We start from the raw sequence: 25,634 nt of genomic DNA, 5'->3' as shown, positions 1-25,634 counted from the left end.
CTCAGCTCGCATTCGTGGCTCCTAGTGGCCACACCCTGAGAAACAGCTTTGACTGGCTGTCTAAACCAGGTGAGCGTAGCTGATGAGTTAAGGACTTGCCAGTGAGTTAGGGACTTGTCCACCCCCTGCATGTGAAGACAGGATCTGGCAGATTGAGCAGGTGAGACCAATAGTGGGCCCAATGGTCAAGAAGGAGGGGGAAATGAGGGGCAGGTGGGGTTTGTCCACCTGGAAATGTAGCCCATCTAGGAGAAGAAATATTCTGATCCTAAACCTTGCGGCTATTCTCATTCTCGGCAAAGGCTTTGGGAGTAAACCCTGAGGAACAATCCATACTCGTTGCCGTGTGGGGCATCTTCAGGAGGAGAAAAGGCCAGAGTGGAGTCCCTAAAGCTGTTGGATGATGCCTTGCCTAGCTCCTTCCAGAAACTCCTGCAGCCAAGCTGCTGCCAAATGTATTGCTTTCCTTTCCTTTGGACCACATCAGCAAGGCCGAGAGGGGCATCTGGGCAGCCCCAGGACTGCCGCTGTTATGTACTGAGTTGAATAGGATCCAAACTGAAGCAGTCTGATTGGTCCTAGAACAATAGGATCCAAATTGCAGCAGTCTGATTGGTCCTAGAACAATAGGATTCAGAATGCAGCAGTCTGATTGGTCCTAGAACAATAGGATCCAAATTGCAGCAGTCTGATTGGTCCTAGAACAATAGGATCCAAATTGCAGCAGTCTGATTGGTCCTAGAACAATAGGATTCAGAATGCAGCAGTCTGATTGGTCCTAGAACAATGCACCAGTATGATTGGTTGGCAGGAACCACCCAATCATGCTCCAGATATAAGTGAATCCACAACCTGATTGGCTTACAGTAGAATTCCAGAATTAGCCAATCATGTGCAGCCCATTGTGTAAATAATGTATATAAAGCAGATACTTTGGGGGAACTTTCATTCATTCCTCCTCACCACTATGAGCTGAATAAAGAGCATGAAATCACTTTGCGACTCTGAGTATATATCAGCCGCACACACTGCCCAGGCTTGCGTCCCAAAGAAGTCACTTCAGTGTTGCTAATGCAGCAAAAACAATGTGGGAGGTAGCAGTTATGAGCTCAACCCAATTGGCATAAAGTATGAGCTTTACAGGTTGTCTTTATTATTATTCACTTTTTCCAATCAATACAAACACCAAACTAAAAAGATACGCACAACAAAAAACCATAATAACACAAATTGACAACACAAATTTAAATAGAGTAATATCCCTGTGTCTACTCCTTGCTTATCACCACTCTACCCCCCCTCTATTTCCCACTGTTATCCGCCTTGTCACTTAGATATTTGTTCCAAATTTCTTCGTATTTATCCATTCTTATTTTGCGTCGACAAGCAATTCTTTTGTATGTAGATAATTTGTCCATATTATCAATCCATATGCTCAGTAGAATCTTTTTGTAACTCTTCCAATTCATCAAAACAAGTTTTTTTGCTTCGAATATAGCACAATACAACCACTTTGAGATCTTACAAGTTTCTGGAATATAATTTAGAATTAAATTCAGTTCCCCTAAATAACAACTTCTTTTTATTACTTTTGCTATAAATATCCTCACCTCGCTCCAGAATGGTCTGATCGTCGGGCAATTAATCAACATATGTATTAAGTTCGCATTTTTACTCCCACGTCTCCAGCAATTATCTGCACTTGTTACTCCCACATCTCCAGTGGGTATCTCACTGGTCAGATCCCCAGGGACATGCTCTAGCAGGAGCTAGATTCAGGTCTGTGTTACAAGGATGTCTGCAAACATGACATGGAGGCTGGCAATTAGCAACCCCCGTCTGTGGGAATCCCTTGCGGATGACTGCCATGACTGGAAGTGGTGTACCCACAGCAGTGACCAGAAGAGGAATGACTGCTGGGAGGATCTCAGAGAGAAGAAACGCCATGGTACAGATGTATCAGCACATCTGCCCCAGCTGCAACAAAACATGTCTCTCCTGTATTGGTTTCTACAGCCACAGCAGGAGATTATGTAGAGGGCAAAGGAAGAAAGATAAGATGGATCAGGTGGAGGGGTGGAGCAGGTGAATACCTTCTTCTGGAGGAAGTCACAGTGCACCTGATAATGTTAAAAGCTTTGGGGGTAATTTATGGATCTAGCTCTGCCACTGAATGATAGGGAACCACCCAGTTTTCCGGGGTTACCTGCAGCGTCTTGCTCTGAACATCAGCTGTAAAAAGCACAGTAACTTGGAGCAGGTATTTTCAGTAGTGGGAAAGAAACTCCCTTTCATTTCCAGGTGAGGTCAGAAGGCTGGTAAAAGACCTTCCTGTTTTAGAACCACCTTTGCACAGTAATTCCAGGTCTCTGTGTTATCTGTCTATCTTGTTCATCAGTGGTCTTTTCTGTTTTAAACTGTAGTATGTTAATCTCTTCTTCTTCTTCTTCTTCTTCTTCTTCTTCTTCTTCTTCTTCTTCTTCTTCTTCTTCTTCTTCTTCTTCTTCTTCTGCCTGTCTAGGGTGCCGTCCAGCCAGATACCATGGTTACAGAAATCCTAGACGGACTCTGCTTTTGCAATATGGTAGATTGCATAATCTTTTCCTGACACAATCATTTCTCCTGATGTGCTCGGACTTCTTCTCTTCATTAATGTCCCTTTCACAAAAACAGCTGCTTCTGAAAAACAATAACAATACTATAAATGCTTCGCCAGCCAGTTTACAAACTGTGACTGTCACTCATTCAAACTGCTCTCTGTGTATTTGGCTGAAGTTTTCTGGAGATTTATTCTACTTCCCCCGAAATAACCTTTACTTTCTCTTGCTACTCCTCTAGAGAAAAAGATTAGTGACAGACGGACACCATGTAGTGTAACAGAGGCATCTGCCACCATGATCAGAAACAGGAAATAGAGAGTGATCTCTGACCTGCAAGTCCTTCGGAATATAACACTAGGATCATTCCACAACAGGCTTCACCACACTAAAGCAGAGATAACAGTGTTCAGCTTGTTGATGATAAATTATGAAATCGGTCTGATGAGCTGCACGTTCATTATGGATTTCCCCTTTCCCTGGAAGCTCTGTATCCTTCAGTCACACCCCAAACCTATGAAACCCTTTCAATGAAGCTGAATTGGCACAACAGCATATTTTAATCTTAATTGAAGAGTTAGTTTTCCTTGCCATCTGCTCTTCTATCATTTATGATGGCACAAGGAACATATTTCGCAACCACGTCAGTAAAATAAAGCCTAAGTGACTGAAGTAACGCAATTTTGATTTTGTGCGCCTTCATAAAGAGCGTCATCCAGATGCCAATAAAGCGTATTTACTCATTCCTTCAGGCAGAAATGGAAACTTTCTGAAGCTTCGGATGTCACCAGGGCTGTTAATTTATTGCGGCAAAAAAGGTTGTTCACAGGGAAACTTCCACTGAATGTAAAACTATCTGCCGCAGCATGCTAAAAACTAAAGCTTTAAAGTTAAAAATATTGGAGGGCAGAGGCAGTCATCCTTCTTGACAATCGACTTCGGGAAACAGATGCTTCCTATGTCTCCTTGTCTGGTTTCTAAGAGCCAAAGCAGCACAAGGCAGTGGCGTAGCGTGGGTTGTCAGCACCCGGGGCAAGGCAAGTAATTTGCACCCCCTAACCCGTGGATTTGCGCCCCCTAACCCTAACCCCCAGATGTTGCGCCCGGTGCGGCCGGCCCCCCCTGCACCCCCCACGCCATGCCACTGGCACAAGGGAACTTGGTGGCTTTGGAAGAAGACGCACAGTCAGGCGTTCTTGTTTGAGCAATCATGGGGGTCAGGAGAAGGAGGGTCTTCCAGGACAGGGTTAGAGGCTGAGAGTCGCAGGGTGAACGCAGACTCAGATAGAGAGGAGTCCGAGGTTGCCCTTGCTCCCCACCAGCAGGACCAGGGTCGGATTTAGGTTTGAAGAGGCCCTAAGCTACTGAAGGTAATGGGGCCCTTTATATGTCCAGCTGTCCTTTGTCAACAGCAAATTGTCACTGTTTTTTGTGTTGAATATATGCTATATGGTAATTTCATAGAATCATAGAGTTGGAAGAGACCACAAGGGCCATCGAGTCCAACCCCCTGCCAAGCAGGAAACACCACCAGAGCACTCCTGACATATGGTTGTCAAGCCTCTGCTTAAAGACCTCCAAAGTAGGAGACTCCACCACACTCCTTGGCAGCAAATTCCACTGTCGAACAGCTCTTACTGTCCGGAAGTTCTTCCTAATGTTTAGGTGGAATCTTCTTTCTTGTAGTTTGGATCCATTGCTCCGTGTCCGCTTCTCTGGAGCAGCAGAAAACAACCTTTCTCCCTCCTCCATGTGACATCCTTTTATATATTTGAACATGGCTATCATATCACCCCTTAACCTCCTCTTCTCCAGGCTAAACATGCCCAGCTCCCTTAGCCGTTCCTCATAAGGCATCGTTTCCAGGCCTTTGACCATTTTGGTTGCCCTCCTCTGGACACGTTCCAGTTTGTCACTGTCCTTCTTGAACTGTGGTGCCCAGAACTGGACACAGTACTCCAGGTGAGGTCTGACCAGAGCAGAATACAGTGGCACCTAATAGCTATCAGCTTCTGCCTTCTGGAAGAAGGTACAGGGTTATAAAGACTAGGACTAGCAGCCTGAGAAACAGTTTCTACCCAAATGCAATTTTGGTTTTAAATGCATTTTAAGGAGTCTGTATGGGAGCATATTGTATTTAAAAATGGGGTGTCAGAGTTTTTAGGGGGCTAACCAGGTTGGGGTAGCTGAGATAGCAAGCTTGTTGGGTTTTGAATGTCTTATGTAGATTTTTCAATTTCGTTGTTCTGTATGGGACAATGACAATAAAGATTATCGTATTGTAAAGCCATCTGCACATGCAGAATGTAGGCACCCTGTATATAGAAATGAGCAAACCAGTGATATTTTAGGGAGCAGGCTAGCAGGCAGGGCCCATTACTTACATCGTAGGAGCCTACACAACACAAAACACTGTTGCTGTATGTAGGTTTCATTTTATTTGTTTTTTATCTTATATTTTGGAAACGTACATCCAGGGTTTTTTCCCTTTAATTTGTGTTGTTGTTTTTCTCCTTGACACCCTGCAACATACTGATGTCTGGGTCTTTTGTTTTCAGTAATATTCCTCCTCTTTTATGCTGTAGTAATATTGCTATTAAGGGACGCGGGTGGAGCTGTGGTCTAAACCACAGAGCCTATGGCTTGCCGATCAGAAGGTTGGCAGTTCGAATCCCAGGGTGAGCTCCCGTTGCTCGGTCCCTGCTCCTGCCAACCTAGCAGTTCGAAAGCACGTCAAAGTGCAAGTAGATAAATAGGTACCGCTCCGGCGGGAAGGTAAATGGTGTTTCCATGCGCTGCTCTGGTTCGCCAGAAGCGGCTTAGTCATGCTGGCCACATGACCCGGAAGCTGTCTGCGGACAAACGCCGGCCTATAGAGTGAGGTGAGTGCGCAACCCCTGAGTCGTCTGCAACTGGACCTAACGGACAGGGGTACCTTTACCTTTAATATTGCTATGTTGGGGGTGTAGGTTGCTTCCTAATTCCTGGATCCAGTGCCGATTTAACTGCCGGAATAGCCAGGCCAGCTCCCTGGAGAGGAAATGGCCCTCTCAATATGGGCCATTAAGATAACAAAGGAAGTGGTTCTGTGTCAGATGGTAAATGGGTGTTCCCTGCTCCCTCAGCTCGATGGTAGTTGGAAAGACAATGACCAGAGCTGAGAGTTATGTAAACTAGAAGCTGGCAGGCTGCAGGCAGGGCAGCTGGGAGACAGAGCTATGCTTGATTTCTGTTGGAATCCAATGCTGTCTCTATGGGAGAAGCAAGACCCCCTTAGGGTGTTAAGGCTGTGAACCTTTCTATTGTAGGCTCAGTGTAAATAAACCATATATCACAAAGACACCACAGTCTCTGCCGTGCCTCATTCCCGAAATGAAACATGAGCCCCGGGTAAGCGCATGGAACCCTTGGAGTCTCACATCGCTCAGAGATTGGGGTGCCATGTAACAATATGTTTAAAATTGGCTTATGTTTAAAATATGTTTAAAATCCTGCTTCGGGCTGTCACTGTCAATGCACTTCATCACACACACACACACACACTATTCAGTTCTGAAGCTTTCAGCATTTTAGGTTGAAAGCTCAAATCCAAGACTGCTATACAGCAGTCAGTGAAAATACACTTACGGAGCAAGAGGATAGAAGCAACCTGGGCAGTTAGCAAGTGGTATCTTAATTGTTTGGAATTTGATGATTTTTTATGTTGTGTTATCTAAGCTGCCTTGAATTCACTTGGTTAAGCAAAGTGGGGTGATTTTTTTTAATTAATGAATACATTCTATTCCCCCACCACCACGCACATAAGAGCCTCACATTTATTTTAAATTACCCTATTGAATATTTGCAGCCCTTGTTTAATTTGTACATGATTTTACAAGTTTCCCAACCACTCCTTTATTCAAGTAATCGGTAAATGGATAAAAGCTGTTATATAGTAAATATGTTTTGAAATCAGTATTGTCCTGCTATGCCCTTTAAGGGGGTTCTGTGTTTACATATGAATTCCGTAAAAGGCAGGCATGCAATGAGAACTGCCAAGTGATGTGTTAATCTGTTTCAAAGATGTCAGCTGCTGAACAGAATGGAATATAATGGGCAATTTTCCTACTCTGAAAACTAAGAAGTAGGGCAGCTTAGCTTTACCCTATATGCATGGGTGTTTTTTTTTTGAAATTTCTGGATACTCTGTTGTTTTGCTGGCTTGCTTAATATTCTGCCTTTACATAATTGCTCAAGGCAGCTCACAATATTGATGAAAACAATTTATAAACAAATAAATTAAACTAAATAGACTCAAAAACCGCAAATATTAAAACCGAAACATTAGAAACCACAGTACATTCTTCCTTCCCTCTAACTATAGAGGGTTTCCAAGTGGGGTAGTCCTTCAGAGACACCTAAAATCACAAAGAGGGAAAGACTTCTCCAGAAGTGGGGCAGCCACCAAGAAAGCCCTGCTCCTAATTGACAACTTAGCTTCCCCCAAAGGAGGCATGCCGTGTAGAGAGAGGTCTCAGTGCATTTAAAAGGTGGGTAGGCTCATATCAATAGCTGCACTTTCTAAGATCATTTGGTCAAACTTGTGGAAGGATTTAAAGATAAGAACCAGCACCTTACGCGAGACCAAGAAATGGAATGGCAGCTAGTTGGCATAAGAACCAACTCCTAGGGACCAAGGTCTCTTCAGCCTTCTCCAATAAATTATTCCCCCCCCCCAGTTGATGGGCATTGGCCATTCAAATGGTGTGTGCCGCGTCATGTGATTAATTTTGCAGGGCGGGGCTTACCTGCCCCCCATATTTTATTCAAGTTAGCCCCCCAGATATGTTCGCACAAGGCAATGCCCACCAACTACCAAAGCAATCCTTGTATAATAGGCCAAGGAGAAGGTTCTTGGAAATTCTTGTTTAATTTACCAACCTGTTCAGCTCAGGAAATTCATCACTGTTTCCTAGAAGATTACTAAAGGCAGGGTTGCCATACGTCTGGAATTTCCTGGACTACTGTATCCGAAAGCAGTGTCCAGGCCGAAATCAACTAGATATCCAGGAAAATCCATATGGCAACGGATGCTGGCAGTGTCATTTTTGCTGATTTTCCTAAAAAGTAGCTAAAAAATGCCTAAAGCTCAACAACTTTGCCCCCAAATAAAACATCAACAAGTTTGCAACTCCCCACCCCCAGAAAAAAGGCTCAAAAATTTTGCAAAAAAAAAAAAAAAGGCTTTTCTGTCCAGATTTTCACTTTTTGAAATATGGCAACCCGACTAAAGGGTTCTGATAATTAACTTCATGGCAAAAGGGTAACAACTCACATTATGTGTACACTGCATTTTACTTCTAGGTTAGGTGTAGAAAAGTCTGCATCCATGCGAACTCAGTTTGCATCACACGAAGAAATAGCTGAAACAGAGGCCAAAATCCCTTCATTGTGGGGACCTTTACGTGACCAGTGTTTTCTGTCTTAAGCAAAGAGCAGAGAAGTCCCAGATGGTGGTGGCTTTTATGCGTCATCCCACAGGGCGATAGTTCATCCTCTTCCTTGCTTAGCTCAAATGAAACAGCTATGGCGATAATGTCCTGTGGAACTAAAACTATACTTTTTCAATTAAGGAAAAACAGCGTAGAGAGGAAGAATCAGAGGAAGGGAATGCTGAGCTCTGCCTCTCTCTCAAATTCCGTGTTTGTGAGCACACGTCTGCTGGGGGAACAGTTTGTGTGAAGAAGGAGCCATTTCTGTGATAAAAGAGTACATGTCTTTTCCAGCAGCTGGAAATCAGGGAGCCAGATGCGAATGCCGTGTAACTTGGCAACATGAACATTCGCGTACACATTCATAATTTTTAAATAAATAAAAAATATCCATTTTCAGGTTGCAGTCTTTGTATTTATTTTTTTCCCCCATTACTGCTTGCTCTTTGGCAATTCATACACAATAAGGGATCAGGGACGCGGGTGGCGCTGTAGGGACGCGGGTGGCAATGGGTTAAACCACAGGGCCTAGGACTTGCCAATCAGAAGGTCGGCGGTTCGAATCCCCGCGACAGGGTGAGCTCCCGTTGCTCGGTTCCACCTCCTGCCAAGCTAGCAGTTCGAAAGCACATCAAAGTGCAAGTAGATAAATAGGCGGGAAGGTAAACGGTGTTTCCATGCGCTGCTCTGGTTCGCCAGAAGCGGCTTAGTCATGCTGGCCATATGACCCGGAAGCTGTACGCCGGCTCCCTCGGCCAATAAAGCGAGATGAGCGCCGCAACCCCAGAGTCGGCCACGACTGGACCTAATGGTCAGGGGTCCCTTTACCTTTACCTTATCAATATTTATCCAAAATTTTAATCCTTCTAAATTCTCCATACTTTTCATTACTTTACAAGTGTGGTTAAAATCCTGCTAATGTTTTAACCTGCTTACAGTGGTCTCATAAATAAATTGTAAACGTTCCCCGTTCCTTATTCAAGTTCTTGACTTCTTGATTTCTGAGCCTCCCAGTTAATTTTGCCATTTCAGCATAGTCCATCAACTTGGTTTGCTACTCTTCTCTGGTTGGGGTAGTTTCTTCCTTCCATCTCTGGGTTAGTAGTCTCGGCCCCTGCTCCTGCTAACCTAGCAGTTTGAAAGCACGTCAAAGTGCAAGTAGATAAATAGGTACCGCTCTGGCAGGAAGGTAATCAGCCTTTTCGTGCGCTACTCTGGTTCGCCAGAAGCGGCTTAGTCATGCTGGCCACATGACCTGGAAGCCGTACGCCCGCTCCCTCGGCCAGTAAAATGAAATGAGCGCCGCAACCCCAGAGTCGGTCACGACTGGACCTAACGGTCAGGAGTCCCTTTACCTTTAAGCAGGGATTAGCAACAGCATACTCAACACCATTCAGTGGGCCCAAGGCATTTTGCCGCCTGGACGATTTGTTAACTTCCTATGTCTTTAATATCCTCCTTTTCCTTGAATGCAGTGCCAATCGCGGCGGAGGAAGGGGGTGCAGTGGGGGTGGTCTCCCCCAGGTGTCACCACCAAGGGGGGTGACAACATGCCGGGCGGCACTCACTGCAGGCTTGCAGCGCACCCGAGCCACATGTCTCTCCTGGGAGTGACGCAGTGGCTTGGGTGCCTGCAGGATCCGTGCTGCCCCAAACAGTCCGCCCGCCACCTTCCCCCCAGCTGTAGGGCAGTTGAGTGGGAGAAGGCAGGCAGACTCCACGGAGGCCCCACAGAGCGTCCTGCCTCGGCTGTCCCCACCCCATGAATAATAATAATAATAATAATAATAATAATAATAATAATAATAATAATATATTATTTATACCCCGCCCATCTGGCTGGGTTTCCCCAGCCACTCTGGGCGGCTTCCAAAAGAATATTAAAATACTGTGATACATCAAACATTAAAAGCTTCCCTAAACAGGGCTGCCTTCAGATGTCTTCTAAAAGTCTGGTAGTTGTTGTTCTCTTTGACATCTGGTGGGAGGGCGTTCCACAGGGAGGGCGCCACTACCGAGAAGGCCCTCTGCCTGGTTCCCTGTAACTTGGCTTCTCGCAGTGAGGGAACCGCCAGAAGGCCCTTGGCGCTGGACCTCAGTGTCCGGGTAGAACGATGGAGGTAGAGACGCTCCTTCAGGTATACTGGACCGAGGCTTGTCTGCCTGCCTGTCTTATTTTTTACATCCTAGGGGCCCGATCAGCTTGCTCCACCGCTGGTACCCATATCAAAAGAATTGTGCAGTACTTTCTCACTTAGCCTTGGTTGCTATCTTGATTTATTATTATTATTATTATTATTATTATTATTATTATTATTATTGCAGTCACACAAGCTGGGACAGGTATACTCTTAACATATCTTTAAGTTAAATGGGAAAGAAGAAAAATGCTTAAAGGTATCTAAAGAAGTACAAGGGCATGGAACACTTTTACATGTTTTCTCGTTTTAACAGTTAAGCCAGACCCTAGAAATTAGGTTGGAAGGAAGTGATTTTGCTTCTTCTGCTCTGGATAAAGTGGGGAAATCTATCAAGCTTCCAGGACGTGCAAAATCACATCAGGACAGAAAAAAAGGTTAGTCTCTCTTTTGTCAAGTTGCTAACGATTGATAACAGTAAATCTGCCTTCTTGTCTCCATAGGTCTTGGGCATCTTAATATGCAAAATGCCGGCTGCAAAGAATGTACTGTATTATAATTACCGGTTGTGTGTTGCACCCCAAAATCAGATGATTTTGTAATGTATCTCAGCATCAATACATTAATACAGTATTTTTGCCACCTAGTGGTAACTACCAGTAGCTTATATAAATACTTTTAGCATCTTCACCTTTATGGGAAACATAGGAAATACGTGGCATGATCCTGCCAAAGTTCAGTACTTTTTTCAGACAAGCTTCAGGACCGCCACACGATCCATCACTCAGAATCAAACGAAACCATTTCTTAGCTGACTCTGGAGTGTAATGATAACCAGTTCCACACTTCCCGATATAAAAGGACTAGTAGGGAGTGACTGGGCTGCCTGGGGAATTTGTAGAAAGCAAGAGACATTTGAGGGTTTTGTTTTTTGTTTCTAACAGGTAGTATAATTTGCGAGTTTGGACTGGTCATGTCAAAAATCAAGTGGTGTCGTGCGAAACTCATGTTTCAGTTTGCCAACTTTAATCAAAATGGCACCTGGCATCCACATGGCAACAAAGCCCTCTGCTGCCCCCACTTTGGGTACCCGTTTGGCCAAAGCAACATTTTGGTCTACCATCTTGGTTCAAAACAGGGCCAGTGTCCAAATGCTGGCAAAGATTGCCACCCCCACCTTGGGGACCCTCGTGCCAAGCCTGGTGACAATATATGGAGAGGCGGTTGAACCTATGACCGAAAACGGGCAAAGTCACACCAAAGTGACGTTTTGGGCTGCCATCTTGACACAAAATGGCACGATGCATAGAAACGGTGATGAGCCCTGAGCTGAGTCGGCTGGCAATATCCTGAGAGGCAGCCAAGCCTGTAGAAAATAAGGCAGGCAGGCAGACAAGCTGCTTTCCAAATATTTAGCAGATTGTCTGAAATAATCTGGAGGGATGTGGGTTAAGAAGGTAGTTAGGAAAGGGAGGGATGAAGCCATAATGCGAAAATGTGGAAGCCATCATTTAATCAAAAGATAGGAATGTAATTACAAGATCTAAGGGGAAGAAGAAGAAAAATGAACATTTATGGGCATCAACAGAGCATATTCAAAACCCAGCAGTATTGCAGGCTGCTCCTTTTGCAGAAAATAGTGTAAAATAAAGAGTGCTCCTTTCACCAGGTTTTTATTTCACCATAATTTGCTTCAGTGGCTGACTGAGGTGAAGGAAGGACAGCGGGGAAGGGTGTATGAAATATGGAAACATATCCAGTAGGATTGTGTTCCATATTTAATCTGTTTATTCTTAGTCAAACTAGTTTTTTTTAATATGCACATGAAATGTTTATGCCACTGTTATATTGGTTTGCAATGAGAAATATATATTTAAAAAGCTGGCTGTTCTGTGGCTAGTTCAAAACCAAAACTTTATGTCCCAAGATGTAAGAAAACCGATTCACATAGTTGGAAAAATGAAACGAAAGCTGTTCTTTTCCAATACATCATTTCCAGCTTTCCAGTCAGTAAAAACTTTCATTTTCCATTTGCTGTTAAGATTTCAGCTTCCATTTTCCTTAACCACTGACAATGGCTGCAAAGGCCGGGGAGTCCAAGCTGAAGGCCAAACATATCCCTATCCTTGCTGTAAAATACTGAATTTAAAAGAACTGCATTTAATGATGTTGTTGTTCTTCCGAGAAAGCACTACAACATTCAGAGCAAAATAAACCTAGGCGTGAAGTATCCCTCAATCCTCATAAAAGATGAAGAATCACCCAGAAATAAATATGTATATATACATATATATGGTGCACATGGTATTTGTTTGGAATTTTTATTTCTTGAAAATAATAATTCATACAAATGGACACAGTCACAAACATGATTTTAACCCAAAATATTGCTAGCCTACCACATTACCAGGAAGGAATCCATGTAGGCAATGAAATGCAGCTACTTTTCAGTAGTCTAGTGCCTCTCTCAATCTCTCTCTCTCTCTCTCTCTCTGCATCCCACCAATAATATATATTAACCGGTGACAAAAAGCATAATGCTCGTTTATAAAAAAAACTTTTATTTTGCACCTCAAAATCTCTTTGAAATGTCTTCATTCTGAAATAAGGGGAATTTGTGCCGAAATCAGGAGAAACTGTTTTTACTTTATTAAATTATTCTAAAAAAATAAGACAAGAAGGTAGAAAAAACAATGCACTGCGTGGCATAGAAAGAAAAATGGGAAAAATCGTTGTCCTGAGAAGTTCACCAACTGCTTCGCTTTTAGGCATTTTTAAACATATAAAAAACAAAGGATCCCAAATCTCAAAAATGGTTTGTCGAATGCCTCCCTTATATATATTTTTTTTCTTGTTGACAACTAAGCAAACAAACCCTTGTTAATGTTCTAAAAACTGTACACAGACAAGTACATTCATGATATAATTAAACTACTAACTTCTCTGGCTTAACAAAGAACCCATAGGACACAGAAACAGTGAGTCAGGTCACTGAACAGGGACAAACTACATTTTTATATGGAGGAATAAAGTTTTCAAATCTTTCATCTCCCACCATTTCTCGTTATACTGCATTTTGGACCACTTTCTAAAACATAATATGGCCTCCTCTGTATGTTCATGATTTTGCATCTATTCAAAGTCCAATCGGTTTTCCGCACGCTTTCCAAAGTTGCCCGGGCTGGGAATGATGTTTTCTTAGGCTACAACTGGTCGTTAGGGTGGTCTCTATCAGCTTCCGGTTTGACTGTCTGGCCCGGAGAAGGAGCGTGGGGAGGGTGGGCGACAGGAGGAAGCCCATGCGATAAGGACATGGCGTTGGGGACTATTCCTTCTACTGCAGTAGGTAGGCCAGGTGGAGCCACGCTGACGACCCCGGGAGGATACCTGCTGAGAGAAAGGAGAACACTCGTCAGAGATCCGTTGAGACCCAGTGTGACTTTTTATTTTATTTTATTGTGCGTGTGTGTGAAGAAGATTTCCTACAAAATTTAAGGAAGAGTAACTTGTAGCACAGGGACGCGGGTGGCGCTGTGGATTACACCACAGAGCCTAGAGCTTGCTGATCAGAAGGTCAGCGGTTCGAATCCCCGCGACGGGGTGAGCTCCCGTTGTTCGGTCCCAGCTCCTGCCAACCTACTGACCCGTATCGGCAGGGGTACCTTTACCTTTACCTTTACATGGGAGATCAGTCACTAGAGCATGAGTAGGCAAACTAAGGCCTGTGGGCTGGATGCGGCCCAAGTGGCGCCTTCCCTGTGGAACACCCTCCCACTAGATGTCAAAGAGAACAACTACCAGACTTTTAGAAGACATCTGAAAGCAGCCCTGTTTCGGGAAGCTTTTAATGTTTGATGTATTATAGTATTTTAATATTCTTTTGGAAGCCGCCCAGAGTGGCTGGGGAAGCCCAGCCAGATGGGCGGGGTATAAATAATAAATTATTATTATTATTATTATTATTAATCGCCTTCTCAATCCGACCCGCAGACGGTCCGGGAATCAGCGTGTTTTTTACATGAGTAGAATGTGTCCTTTTATTTAAAATGCATCTCTGGGTTATTTGTGGGGCATAGGAATTCGTTCATTATTTTTTTTCCAAAATATAGTCTGGCCTCCCACAAGGTCTGAGGGACAGTGGACCGGCCTCCTACTGAAAAAAGTTTGCTGACCCCTTCACTAGAACCTCCCCCAATAAAATCTGGTTATTGTGGAGTACCAGCTGCCCCACCCCACCCCCACATGTCCACAAGAGATTTGGAAGTTACAGCAATAGCATTTGACGGGAGTGGCATTTGACTCAAAACGTTAAAACCCTTTGAATCTCTTCTCCCCGAGTTGACGCCTCACAATGACAGCTCACCATCAGCATGTCAACAGATATACATAGTGGATGCTGTCTAAGCAGACAAAAGGGAACGCCATTAAACTGGCGGCGAGAGAAACTTCTTACCTGTACGCAGCGCCATTGAGCTCTGGGTGAACAACTCCTGGGTCCATGCTGGCCCAATGTGTAGCTGCAGTCAAATGTTCTTTGTTGACACAGTTCCTCAGGTTGTCTGGAATGCGACCTAGCCAGACAGTTAAATATTGCAGCATAAGTAAACTCCACATGTGCAAATAATGTCAGGTTAAAAATAAAATGCACGCGAATGTGCGTGACACGTTAATAATGGCCGTTTTTCATTGGCTGTTATCAGTTCACCTTGTATGCCCCACGGAGAGCCTCAAGGTCCATAAATAGCAACACCCTAGTGATCCCGGGTCCTAAGGAACTTAGATTAGCCTCAACCAGAGCCAGGGCCTTTTCAACACTGGCTCCAGCCTGGTGGAACGCTCTGCCTCATGAGACCAGGGCCCTGCAGAATCTGATTTCTTTCTGCAGGGCCTGTAAGACGTAAGACAGAGTTGTTCCCCCTGGCCTTTGGCTTAGAGCCAATTTGATTCCCTCCCCCTCTTTCTTTTTCCTTTTCTCCTCCTGTGATGAGGCTGCATTTTAATATTTTAATGTTTCAATATTTTAATGTTGTATTTTAATCTTGTTTTTTTTGTATTCATTCAACTTGTTTTTATTATTGCTTGTTAGCCGCCCTGAGCACAGCCTTGGCTGGGGAGGGTGGGGTATAAATAAAAATTATTATTATTATTATTTGGCAAGTTCTCTCCTTCGTTTGATATTAATCGCTATGAAGTGGTACCTTGAGTTACAAACGCCTCAGGTGACAAACGCCGCTGACCTGGAAGAGTTACCTCGAGTTGAGAACTTTGCCCCAGGATGAGAACGGAAATCGCGTGCCGGCGGTGCAGCGGCAGCAAGAGGCCCCATTAGCGAAAGCGCGCCTCTAGTTAAGAACAGTTTCAGGTTAAGAACGGACCTCCGGAACGTTTGTAACTAGAGGTACCACTGTAATACACATGGGGTCAGGTGTGCATCTGGTCCACACCTCCTGCCGCAACAAAATGACCCCACACAACCTGACTTTAGCGAGGCTCCACCAGCTTTGTAACCGCAGCGGTGTTCAGTTCACATTCAGAGTCGTGCTTAAAAGTCAACGTTTGCAAAGTTAGCAGTGCCACACTTAGCAAACATTATTCCAAGCCAGTTTGAAGTCCCTTGTACTACTGATGTTCTAGATACAGAAGAACGGCATGCTCGTTAAGCTAAAGGAAGTCGGTAAAAGAACATGGAGGGGAATATGGCTGGCACCTGTGATAGCTTTCCGGATCTCTCGGGCTGCTTCTTCCCGCATCTCTATTGAGGCCTGCTCACTGTACCACGCAGCGTGGGGAGTACAGATCAGATTTGGCGCATCCTTCAGGGGACCCTGACTAAAGCTAAGAGAAAAAGTAAAGAAAGGTTTCATATACTGTACATCTTATACTGTAATTCATCATCATCATCATCTTCCTGAACAGAGGCTTTTGTGTGTTTATTAAGAATAAGTATAAAAAGGTAAAGGGACCCCTGACAGTTAAGTCCAGTCATGACCGACTCTGGGGTTGTGGCGCTCATTTTGCTCTATAGGCCGAGGGAGCCGGCGTTTGTCTGCAGACAGCTTCCAAGTCATGTGGCCAGCATGACTAAGCCACTTCTGGCGAACTAGAGCAGTGCACGGAAACGGCGTTTACCTTCCCGCTGGAGCAGTACCTATTTATCTACTTGCACTCTGATGTGCTTTCGAACTGCTAGGTTGGCAGGAGCAGGGACCAAGCAACGGGAGCTCACCCCGTCGCGGGGATTCGAACCGCCGACCTTCTGATCGGCAAGTCCTAGGCTGTATGGTTTAACCCACAGCGCCACCCGCATCCCCAAGAATAAGTATACACAGCCAGAAATGAACTGCAAACACCCACGACTTCCATTTCTCAACAGCACAGCCAGTGCTGAGGATAATGGGAACAACAACATGTGCATTTGAGGAAACAGTATTGAGACGGGGTTTGAAAGCCCAGAGTAGATGCTTCCGTAGAGTTCGCTGGAGGAAGATATATGTAATAAAACAGTAAGACAGCTATTTGCCTAGATATAAAGAGAAGTATTTATGGTAAACTTTTGGGAGTTAGTTGTGGAGTTACTGGTTCTGTGGTAATATGAGAGGAACGTGGTTCATTTGAACAGTTTCTCCCTGCCTTCATATCAAGTCTCAACCAAGTCAATATCTTGGCACCCCAAACAGATATGAAAGTATGACTGAGCTGTATACTGGGGTGGGTGGGCTTCCCTGGCCAAAACGTGATAGTGGAAAGGCATCAAACAGCATCTTTGAGTTATCTGTTCCTCACGACCTCACTGCTGACTGAATCCATGGAAGCTATCAAGGTGTTGTCTAAACTTTTGTGTGGACCTGTCAGGTGCTCACGCATCATGCAAAAACACTACCAGTATCTCAGAGCCCTGTAGGGCAGAGAATATAGATGGAGGACAGGCCAAGCAGTCAGGCGGGAACGTATTTTTACTACGAAATACGCCTTTTACCCTTGGAAGATTGTGTAGAACCATCAATTTCCTACTAATCAGAAGCAAGGGCAAGTTGAACCTGCCGCTACCCAGGCCACTGGGTCCGAAGGCGAGCAAAGGATGGTCACCAGGGGCACATAATTGATATTTTCTTTTCAATAAAGAGCGGGAAGCAACATATTCTGGGTCACTGCATATCCTGATAATAATTCAGAGATGCAAGTATAGGAGACACTTGGAACACTCTAGGAAGGACCAGAGAATCTTCATTTGGAAGGTGGCGCTGTGGGTTAAACCACAGAGCCTAGGGCTTGCCGATCAGAAGGTCAGTGGTTTGAATCCCTGTGACGGGGTGAGCTCCCGTTCGGTCCCTGCTCCTGCCCACCTAGCAGTTCGAAAGCACATCAATGTGCAAGTAGATAAATAGGTACCGCTCCAGCGTGAAGATGAACAGCGTTTCCGTGCGCTGCTCTGGTTCGCCAGAAGTGGCTTAGTCATGCTGGCCACATGACCCGGAAGCTGTACGCCGGCTCCCTCGGCCTATAGAGCAAGATGAGCGCCACAACCCCAGAGTCGGCCACGACGGGACCTAATGGTCAGAGGTCCCTTTACCTTTTAATTTTTGTTTAGCAATAGAACAGGCACTGAACAGGAAACAGAATCACCTGAATGGTTCTGACTCGTGTACGTCCAAGGCTGCCCCTCGTATTCTTCCTTCCTTCAGGGCCTGTGCAAGTGCTTTTTCATCTACTAGCCCTCCTCGAGCCATGTTCACAAGGAAGGCTCCCTGTCGCATCTGCGGGAAGTTAAAATACCGAGATTAAAAGCGCGTGAAATAAAGTTGATGTTAGTAGAGGAACCAGCTGTCACCAAAAAGTGGACCACTCGCCTTACTACACACTGGGAAAATGCTACAAAAATCTTCTTATAAACGAAGCTTAAAAGGTGTAAATAACCAGGAAAACTGCATCTTTATCACGGTTAAACTGAACAACGCCCAAGGGGAAGAGCACCAAACAGATTAATTTTTGCATTTGACAGATGTTCAGTCTGCGTTTAAATGCTATAATGTAGCCTAAGGCAATACTGAAAGCAAACCTTAAAAATATGGTTTAAAAATACTTTCCGTCTAGTTAACAGGACTTTAAAATGTGTGCCCTGTTGTACTGCACTGAAGTCAGATGACAATTTATGAAATTTAAGACTCTGAGTCGCTGAAAGGAACTGCCGTGGCTTTGGAGAAAGTGCACAGGCTGTTTCCTCTACCTTTCACAAGAAACTGAACTGATTTACTGCAAAAAAAAAAAAAAAAATTAAGGTAAGGTGAATAGAAATTACTAAAAAAAAGACATGTGAAAACAAACACCCATTAGCAAACAAAATGTATTTGCTTACTGAGGCAACATTGTAATTTTCTACTTGCCTTAACATATCAATGGAAACACTTAAAGTTGTACCAAGTAGAACAGCACAGCTGTCGACATAAAAATGACATATTAATAACTTATCGGAAGACCTTTGCATTCCAAGATCCTTTAGGAAAGCGGAAATATTTAATAAATTATAAAACTGACACAGACAATTGTAGTTTTCAGTAATACGCTTATGTCGATTTCCTGTTTCATCAAGAAGTTTCATGGCTTTCAGAAACTTGCAAGCAAACATATCCATAAACTATGTTAATGTAGTTCAACAAATGGCCAGCCCATAATGTTGAGATTTCTTGCTTGCTGAAACCTAATTAACTTGAAACCCAGAAAGCTGTAGAAACCAGTTTATGTGAAGCGTATGACTAGATAAAAGACAAATCATGAACTGCCTCAACAGAGAATCCATAGAATTAGCTGTACAGCAAATTCTGTTGGTTGCAATAAAGAAAAGTAAAGGTTTGTGGCACCTTAAAGATCCGAGCATTCATTTACACCAACATTTCCACAGCACCATTTTTAAAAACAGAATCGGCACTGTAATTATTATAAAAAGAGAATAAAACGACAATTTGAAGTACCTCATATGATTGCAGGAGCAGCAAGATAGCAACAGGTTAACTAATGCGTTTATATTTCTTTATTTGACATCCTGCTCTGTCCCATGGGCTCAAGACATCTCAGAGAAGCTTTTCTAAACGTTAATACCTCGTTCCCTGGGAATCAAAGCACAACTCTAATGTGCCCTGAAAATGCCTGCTGAAATAAAGGTGGTTTTGCAACCTGCCTAAATAGAGGCCATGAAGCAGCCAGTGGCTATTCCATATTCTGTTCATCACAGCTGAAATCTCATGTTCTCATGCAGGTTCACAGATGAAAAAGAGATTCCTGAAATTATCGCAGCACAAGCTTCCATGAACTAGGTGCCAATACATCAGGTGGATGGTCTGATTACCAAACCTCAGAGAAGTGGCTGCATAACACAATAGTTGTTGTTGTTTTGTCGTTTCTGACTCTTTGTGACCCCATGGATCAGATCATGCCAGGCACTCCTGTCTTCCACTGCCTCCTGCAGTTTGGTCAAACTCATGCTAGTAGCTTCAGAACACTATCCAACCATCTCGTCCTCTGTCGTCCCCTTCTCCTTGTGCCCTCCATCTTTCCCAACATCAGGGTCTTTTCCAGGGAGTCTTCTCTTCTCATGAGGTGGCCAAAGTATTGGAGCCTCAGCTTCAGGATCTGTCCTTCCAGTGAGCACTTAGGGCTGATTTCCTTCAGAATGGAGAGGTTTGATCTTCTTGCAGTCCATGGGACTCTCAAGAGTCTCCTCCAGCACCATAATTCAAAAGCATCAATTCTTTGGTGATCAGCCTTCTTTATGGTCCAGCTCTCACTTCCATACATCACTACTGGGAAAAGCATAGCTTTTACTATACGGACCTTTGTTGGCAAGGTGATGTCTCTGCTTTTTAAGATGCTGTCTAGGTTTGTCATTGCTTTTCTCCCAAGAAGCAGGCACCTTTTAATTTCGTGGCTGCTGTCACCATCTGCAGTGATCATGGAGCCCAAGAAAGTAAAATCTCTCACTGCCTCCATTTCTTCCCCTTCTATTTGCCAGGAGGTGATGGGACCAGTGGCCATGATCTTAGTTTTTTTGATGCTGAGCTTCAGACCATATTTTGCGCTCTCCTCTTTCACCCTCATTAATTGGTTCTTTAATTCCTCCTCACTTTCTGCCATCAAGGTTGTGTCATCTAGGATGCAACTAACTGCAAGACTGCCATTATTCTGTAGGCAGTTCTCCGCCTGCAGAACTAAGAAATGGTTGTTTTGATTGGCAAGCATACACTTCTGATAATGTAAGTTCAATAAAAACTAAGTTACGGCTGTAAATGCCATGGATGATCTGCAAACGTTTCAGTTGAAAGTCCGAAATTATTTCAAGTACTCTCCTCCGCCAGTAGCCGGACAAATAAATTGGGATGGGAACGCTTGTGAGTATTAGCACTGAACACAAGGGGGCAGTAGCCACTTAATCTACAAATTGAGATGTGCAGAAATTTTATCAGAAGGCAACTTTTCAGTTCATGAGTAAACAAAGATCCACATGATTAAACTGCAGTGGTAGGATGTGACATTTCTTCACCGAGTAGAACCTATTACTAGGACAGACGGCAGACAAAATTGATACCTGGTTGCATGGCAGAACCGCTCGCCTCTCAGTATACACTGTAACAATATATCTGCAAAATGGCGATGGCATCATTGGTCTGCCCCGTAAGTACCTCTAAGGCGATGTTTGTGCACAAAAATTGCTATGTAAATGTTAACTCTTATCGTCACTGTGACATTATCCGAAACGTACCTGTTTAATGGTGAAGTCGTTAATAAGGTGATGGTTGTGTTCGTTTAGGCTGCAGTGGAGGGTGACGCAGTCGCTGTGAAACAACAAATCCTGCAAAGTCGTCACCCGCTGAAGTCCAAGAGCACGTTCCATGCCATCTGAGAGGTACGGGTCGTAGAAAATGACATTGAAGCCAAAGGCTTTTGCACGTAGTGCAACCGCTTGACCAACTCGTCCTGCGGGGAGGGGGAGAATTTTTTTGTCTTGCAACAAATATTGTCGAGGCAGGTATAAAGCAGCCCACCCATTCATGCAGATGGGGCTTGGATGCAATGTTAAACTACCGTATTTTTCGCTCTATAAAACGCACCAGACCACAAGACGCACCTGGTTTTTGGAGGAGGAAAACAAGAAAAAAAATATTCTGAATCTCAGAAGCCAGAACAGCAAGAGGGATTGCTGTGCAGTGAAAGCAGCAATCCCTCTTGCTGTTCTGGCTTCTGTGATAGCTGTGCGGCCTGCATTCACTCTATAAGACGCACACACATTTCCCCTTACTTTTTAGGAGGGGAAAAGTGAGTCTTATAAGGAGAAGGTTTTGCTTCTGCTTTCAATTGACCATGGTTTATTATCATTATCCCCAAAGCTGAATCTTAAATATGGTTTAGGACAGTGTTTTTCAATTGTGGGTCCCACCTGCGGCTAAGCTGGCTGACGATATTGTCCAACAACATCTGGTGACCCAAAGCTGAAGAACACTGGTTTAGCAGAATCGTAAACCAAGGTTTAATGTTTGCTTCTTTCCCTAAACCATAGTTAAGAATATCCAGTTTATCTGGGTCCAAGGATAACGCGTGGCCATAATTAGTTGCAAGTGGAAGCAAAACCTTCCTATCTACTCCTCCTCATGGTTGCAGAGGAAGAAGAGAAGGGAGTTCACAAAGCAGAGGGCCATTCATATAATGATAAGCCATAGTTTAGTGTTACGTCAGAATGAGGTTGCAGAGTACGTACACAGTAGTCCAACTTAAAGAGTTCTAATGAAACATGGAGAAGAGAAATTTCCAGTTCCATTAGGAAAACATCACTGTTACTCTTCCACCACTCCCCAGACTTTGTGTCGGCTCTTGCCCACTATGGTTCAACAAACTTATTTCTGCTACGGAGTGACAAGGCGGTTCTGGAATACATTTTAGAAATAAACTACTAAGCAAAATACAGTGGTACCTCGGTTTACAAACTTAATCCGTTCCTGAAGTCCATTCTTAAACCGATTCCATTCTTAAACCGAGGCGCGCTTTCTCTAATGAGTCCTCCCACCACCGGTGCCCTTCCACAGTTCGGTTTCTGTTTGTAGACCAAGGTAAAGTTTGCAAACACTACTTCCGGTTTTGCGAAGTTCGTAAACCGAATCGTTCATAAACAGGACTATTCTTAAACCGAGGTACCACTGTAGAGGGGTAGATATCTGGTCCTGGTAACGCAGACAATAGGTTTGGAGCATCTTAGGGCACTAGCTAACCCAGGGCAGCGATTCTAAATAGGATACCATCATCCCTAGCAGTTTGTTAGGGTCCCGATTAGCCTTAAGCCACAACAATGGATGCATTTAACTAACAAACAGACTTTATCTTCAAAAAGCAGAGAGCAGGACAACAGGGTGGGCCTACCTAACCCAATAATGCCCAGGGTCTCCCCTCGGATTCTTGCAGCCCCAGAAGCCACTTCCCGGATCTGCTCCACGCTCTGCACCCTCGTGCCTTCTCGCAAGGCCTGATGAAGCCAGGTGGTTCGTCTGTACAGGTTCAAGATGTGGCACATTGTAGAGTCTGCTGTCTCTTCCACGGATGCAGCCGGAACATTGCACACTGCAATCCCTTAAATAATAATAAGAAAAACCACAATGTGTTGAATCCTAGGGTGGCTCCAGAATGCCACGGAATCCCACCCCCCTTTATGAATTCAACCAGCCCCTGGCCCTCAGAGATGTTGGAAAGACATATACTATTAAGCACCTAAAGCAGGCATAGGCAAACTTGGCCCTCCAGATGTTTTGGGAGTACAATTCCCATCATCCCTGACCACTGGTCCAGTTAGCTAGGGATGATGGGAGTTGTAGTCCCGAAACAGCTGGAGGGCCGAGTTTGCCTATGCCTGACCTAAAGCAAGACTATGCACCTTTCCAACGATTAAAAAATGGACAGCCCCCACCTGCTGCTTCAACCATCTAAAACAAGTCATGCATCAGAAAAGCGCAAGAGAAATAGAGGGGTTGTGGAATAAACTCTTGCTTTGGGTAGGGCAGGGGAGAGTGGAGCTGGATGTCAGCAGTTGCTCCAGGGATGGGACCAAGGCTCACTTGCCAGAATTTAGTTTCTAGAATGCTCCAAGGTTGTGATCCAGGCGAAGCTGACCTGTGGTCCTCCAGACCAGGGCTGGCACCAATGGTCAGCATGCTCAGGCATCTGCTGGAGGACTCAAGAACCCTCCATGACGTGGGGCGGTGAGGAGCTGGGGGTCATGGAGGTGGATGGGAGGTGGCATGGAGGATGCCTTGCCCAAGAGCCCTTCAAAACCCAGAGCCAACACTGCTCCAGATCACAGAGTTTGGAAGGGACCACAAGGATCATTTAGTTCAATCCCCCAGAGTGCAAGAATCTTTGGCCCAATGTGGGGCTCAAACATACAGCCCTGGGTTAAGAATCTCATGCTTGGTCCTGTATACCTGAAGGAGCGTCTCCACCCCCATCATTCTGCCCAGACATTGAGGTCCAGCTCCGAGGGCCTTCTGGCAGTTCCCTCACTGCAAGAAGCCATGTTACAGGGAACCAGGCAGAGGGCCTTCTCGGTGGTGGCACCCACCCTGTGGAACGCCCTCCGAGCAGATGTCAAAGAGAACAACAAGTACCAGACTTTTAGAAGACATCTGAAGGCAGCCCTGTTTAGGGATGTTTTTAATGTTTAATAGGTTATTGTATTTTAATATTCTGTTGGAAGCCGCCCAGAGTGGCTGGGGAAACCCAGCCAGATGGGCAGGGTGTAAATACAGTGGTGCCTCGGGTTAAGTACTTAATTCGTTCCAGGGGTCCGTTCTTAACCTGAAACTGTTCTTAACCTGAAGCACCACTTTAGCTAATGGGGCCTCCTGCTGCCACCGCACCACCGGAGCACAATTTCTGTTCTCATCCTGAAGCAAAGTTCTTAACCCGAGGTACTATTTCTGGGTTAGCAGAGTCTGTAACCTGAAGTGTATGTAACCTGAAGCGTATGTAACCCGAGGTACCTCTGTAATAAATTAATAAATAATAATGCTCTACCAGCTCCAGCCGGCATGACTCATGGTCAGGGTTAATGGGTAGTGCAGCCCAGCAGGAGCTGGAAGGCAAGGCCACAAGTTAGCCACCTATACCTTCGCTGTCTGCAACAGAGATGACACAAATATGCAATGAAGCTAGGCTACGCTTCACAGCAACGTTGCCACAGCAAAACGTGTCATACGTTTTTGAGTCAATGTCCGCAGCCAGAGATTTTGGTGGATGTAAGGAGCAAGAGTGTGCTGGGAGGGGACAGCCTAAGTCAGTGCAAAGCAACAAACGCCTAAATACAAATCGTGGAACCCCCTTGTGTTCACAGAAGTGCTTTTGATCCAGTACATGCCTCCATTAACAGAAGAAAGGAAGGCCATTTCCCTCTTTCCTTCTGTAACCTCCAGCTCACATCAAACGCTGAAGACCTGCTCCAGAGTGGGGGAATCCTCCAACAGGATGGAAGGTGCCATGGTTGGTGGGGAAGGGCAAACTGGCAAAAAAAACCCTACCCTCCTCTTCCATTAGTGGGTGGCGCTGTGGGTTAAACCACTGAGCCTAGGACTTGCCAATCAGAAGGTCGGTGGTTTGAATCCCCACGACAGGGTGAGCTCCCGTTGCTCGGTCCCTGCTCCTGCCAACCTAGCAGTTCGAAAGCACGTCAAAGTGCAAGTAGATAAATAGGTACCACTCCGGCGGGAAGGTAAACGGTGTTTCTGTGCGCTGCTCTGGTTCGCCAGAAGCGGCTTAGTCATGCTGGCCACATGACTCGGAAGCTGTTTGCGGACAAACGCCGGCTCCCTCGGCCTACAGAGCGAGATGAGCGCACAACCCCAGTCGGTCAGGGGTCCCTTTACCTTTACGTTGGGTCACAGGTCCTTTGGCTGGGTCGGGATGATATGAGATTGGGGGGCAATTCCCATCTCTTGCGGGGGCGCAATTAGTGCCAGCACCATCCGTTAAGAGTTTGGGTGTAATCTTCGACACCTCCCTTTCCATGGAGCTGCAGATTGCAGCTATAAAAAAGGCGGCACTTTTTTCACCTTCGCCAAGCTAAGCCGTTGGCTCCTTACCTCTCTCGCCCTGACCTAGCCAATGTTATCTACGTGACGGTCACCTCCAGACTGGATTATTGTAACTCGCTCTATGTGGGGCTGCCCTTGAGACTGACCCAGAAACTCCAGCGGGTGCAAAATGCCGCAACAAGACTCCTTACGGGGTCCTTGCTGCGAAATCACACTCACCTGGTGCTATACCAGCTGCACTGGCTCCCGGTGGAGTACAGAATCGGGTTTAAGGTGCTGGTTTAAACCTTTAAAGCCCTATACGGCCTAGGGCCCTCGTACCTACGGGACCGCCTCTCCTGGTATGTCCCACAGAGGAACTTACAGTCT

The 25,634-nt window shown here is 45.0% G+C and overlaps 1 protein-coding gene across 5 annotated transcripts in view; it reads right to left on the bottom strand.

Moving 5' to 3' along the window:
- Positions 1-12,513: 12,513 nt before the first annotated feature.
- CTBP1 (C-terminal binding protein 1) overlaps positions 12,514-25,634 on the bottom strand; it is a 53,031-nt gene continuing 39,910 nt past the window's right edge. For 4 of the 5 annotated variants that reach the window (XM_082223218.1, XM_082223220.1, XM_082223222.1 and 1 more), the window contains 6 exons: positions 22,606-22,812; positions 20,957-21,171; positions 17,830-17,960; positions 15,914-16,041; positions 14,660-14,777; positions 12,514-13,596 (listed from right to left, as the gene is read on the bottom strand). In XM_082223218.1, coding sequence (XP_082079344.1) covers positions 13,410-13,596; positions 14,660-14,777; positions 15,914-16,041; positions 17,830-17,960; positions 20,957-21,171; positions 22,606-22,812 — 986 coding nt within the window. In that variant the 3' untranslated portion in view covers positions 12,514-13,409. The remainder of the gene's footprint in view (positions 13,597-14,659; positions 14,778-15,913; positions 16,042-17,829; positions 17,961-20,956; positions 21,172-22,605; positions 22,813-25,634) is intronic. The other variant, XM_082223219.1, reaches the window with a different exon arrangement.

This window comes from Podarcis vaucheri, assembly GCF_965113315.1.
Source record: "Podarcis vaucheri genome assembly, chromosome: 5".
Lineage (NCBI taxonomy): Eukaryota > Metazoa > Chordata > Lepidosauria > Squamata > Lacertidae > Podarcis > Podarcis vaucheri.
Note: the sequence above shows the minus strand (reverse complement) of the source record. Positions and strands in the feature narration are given on the sequence as shown.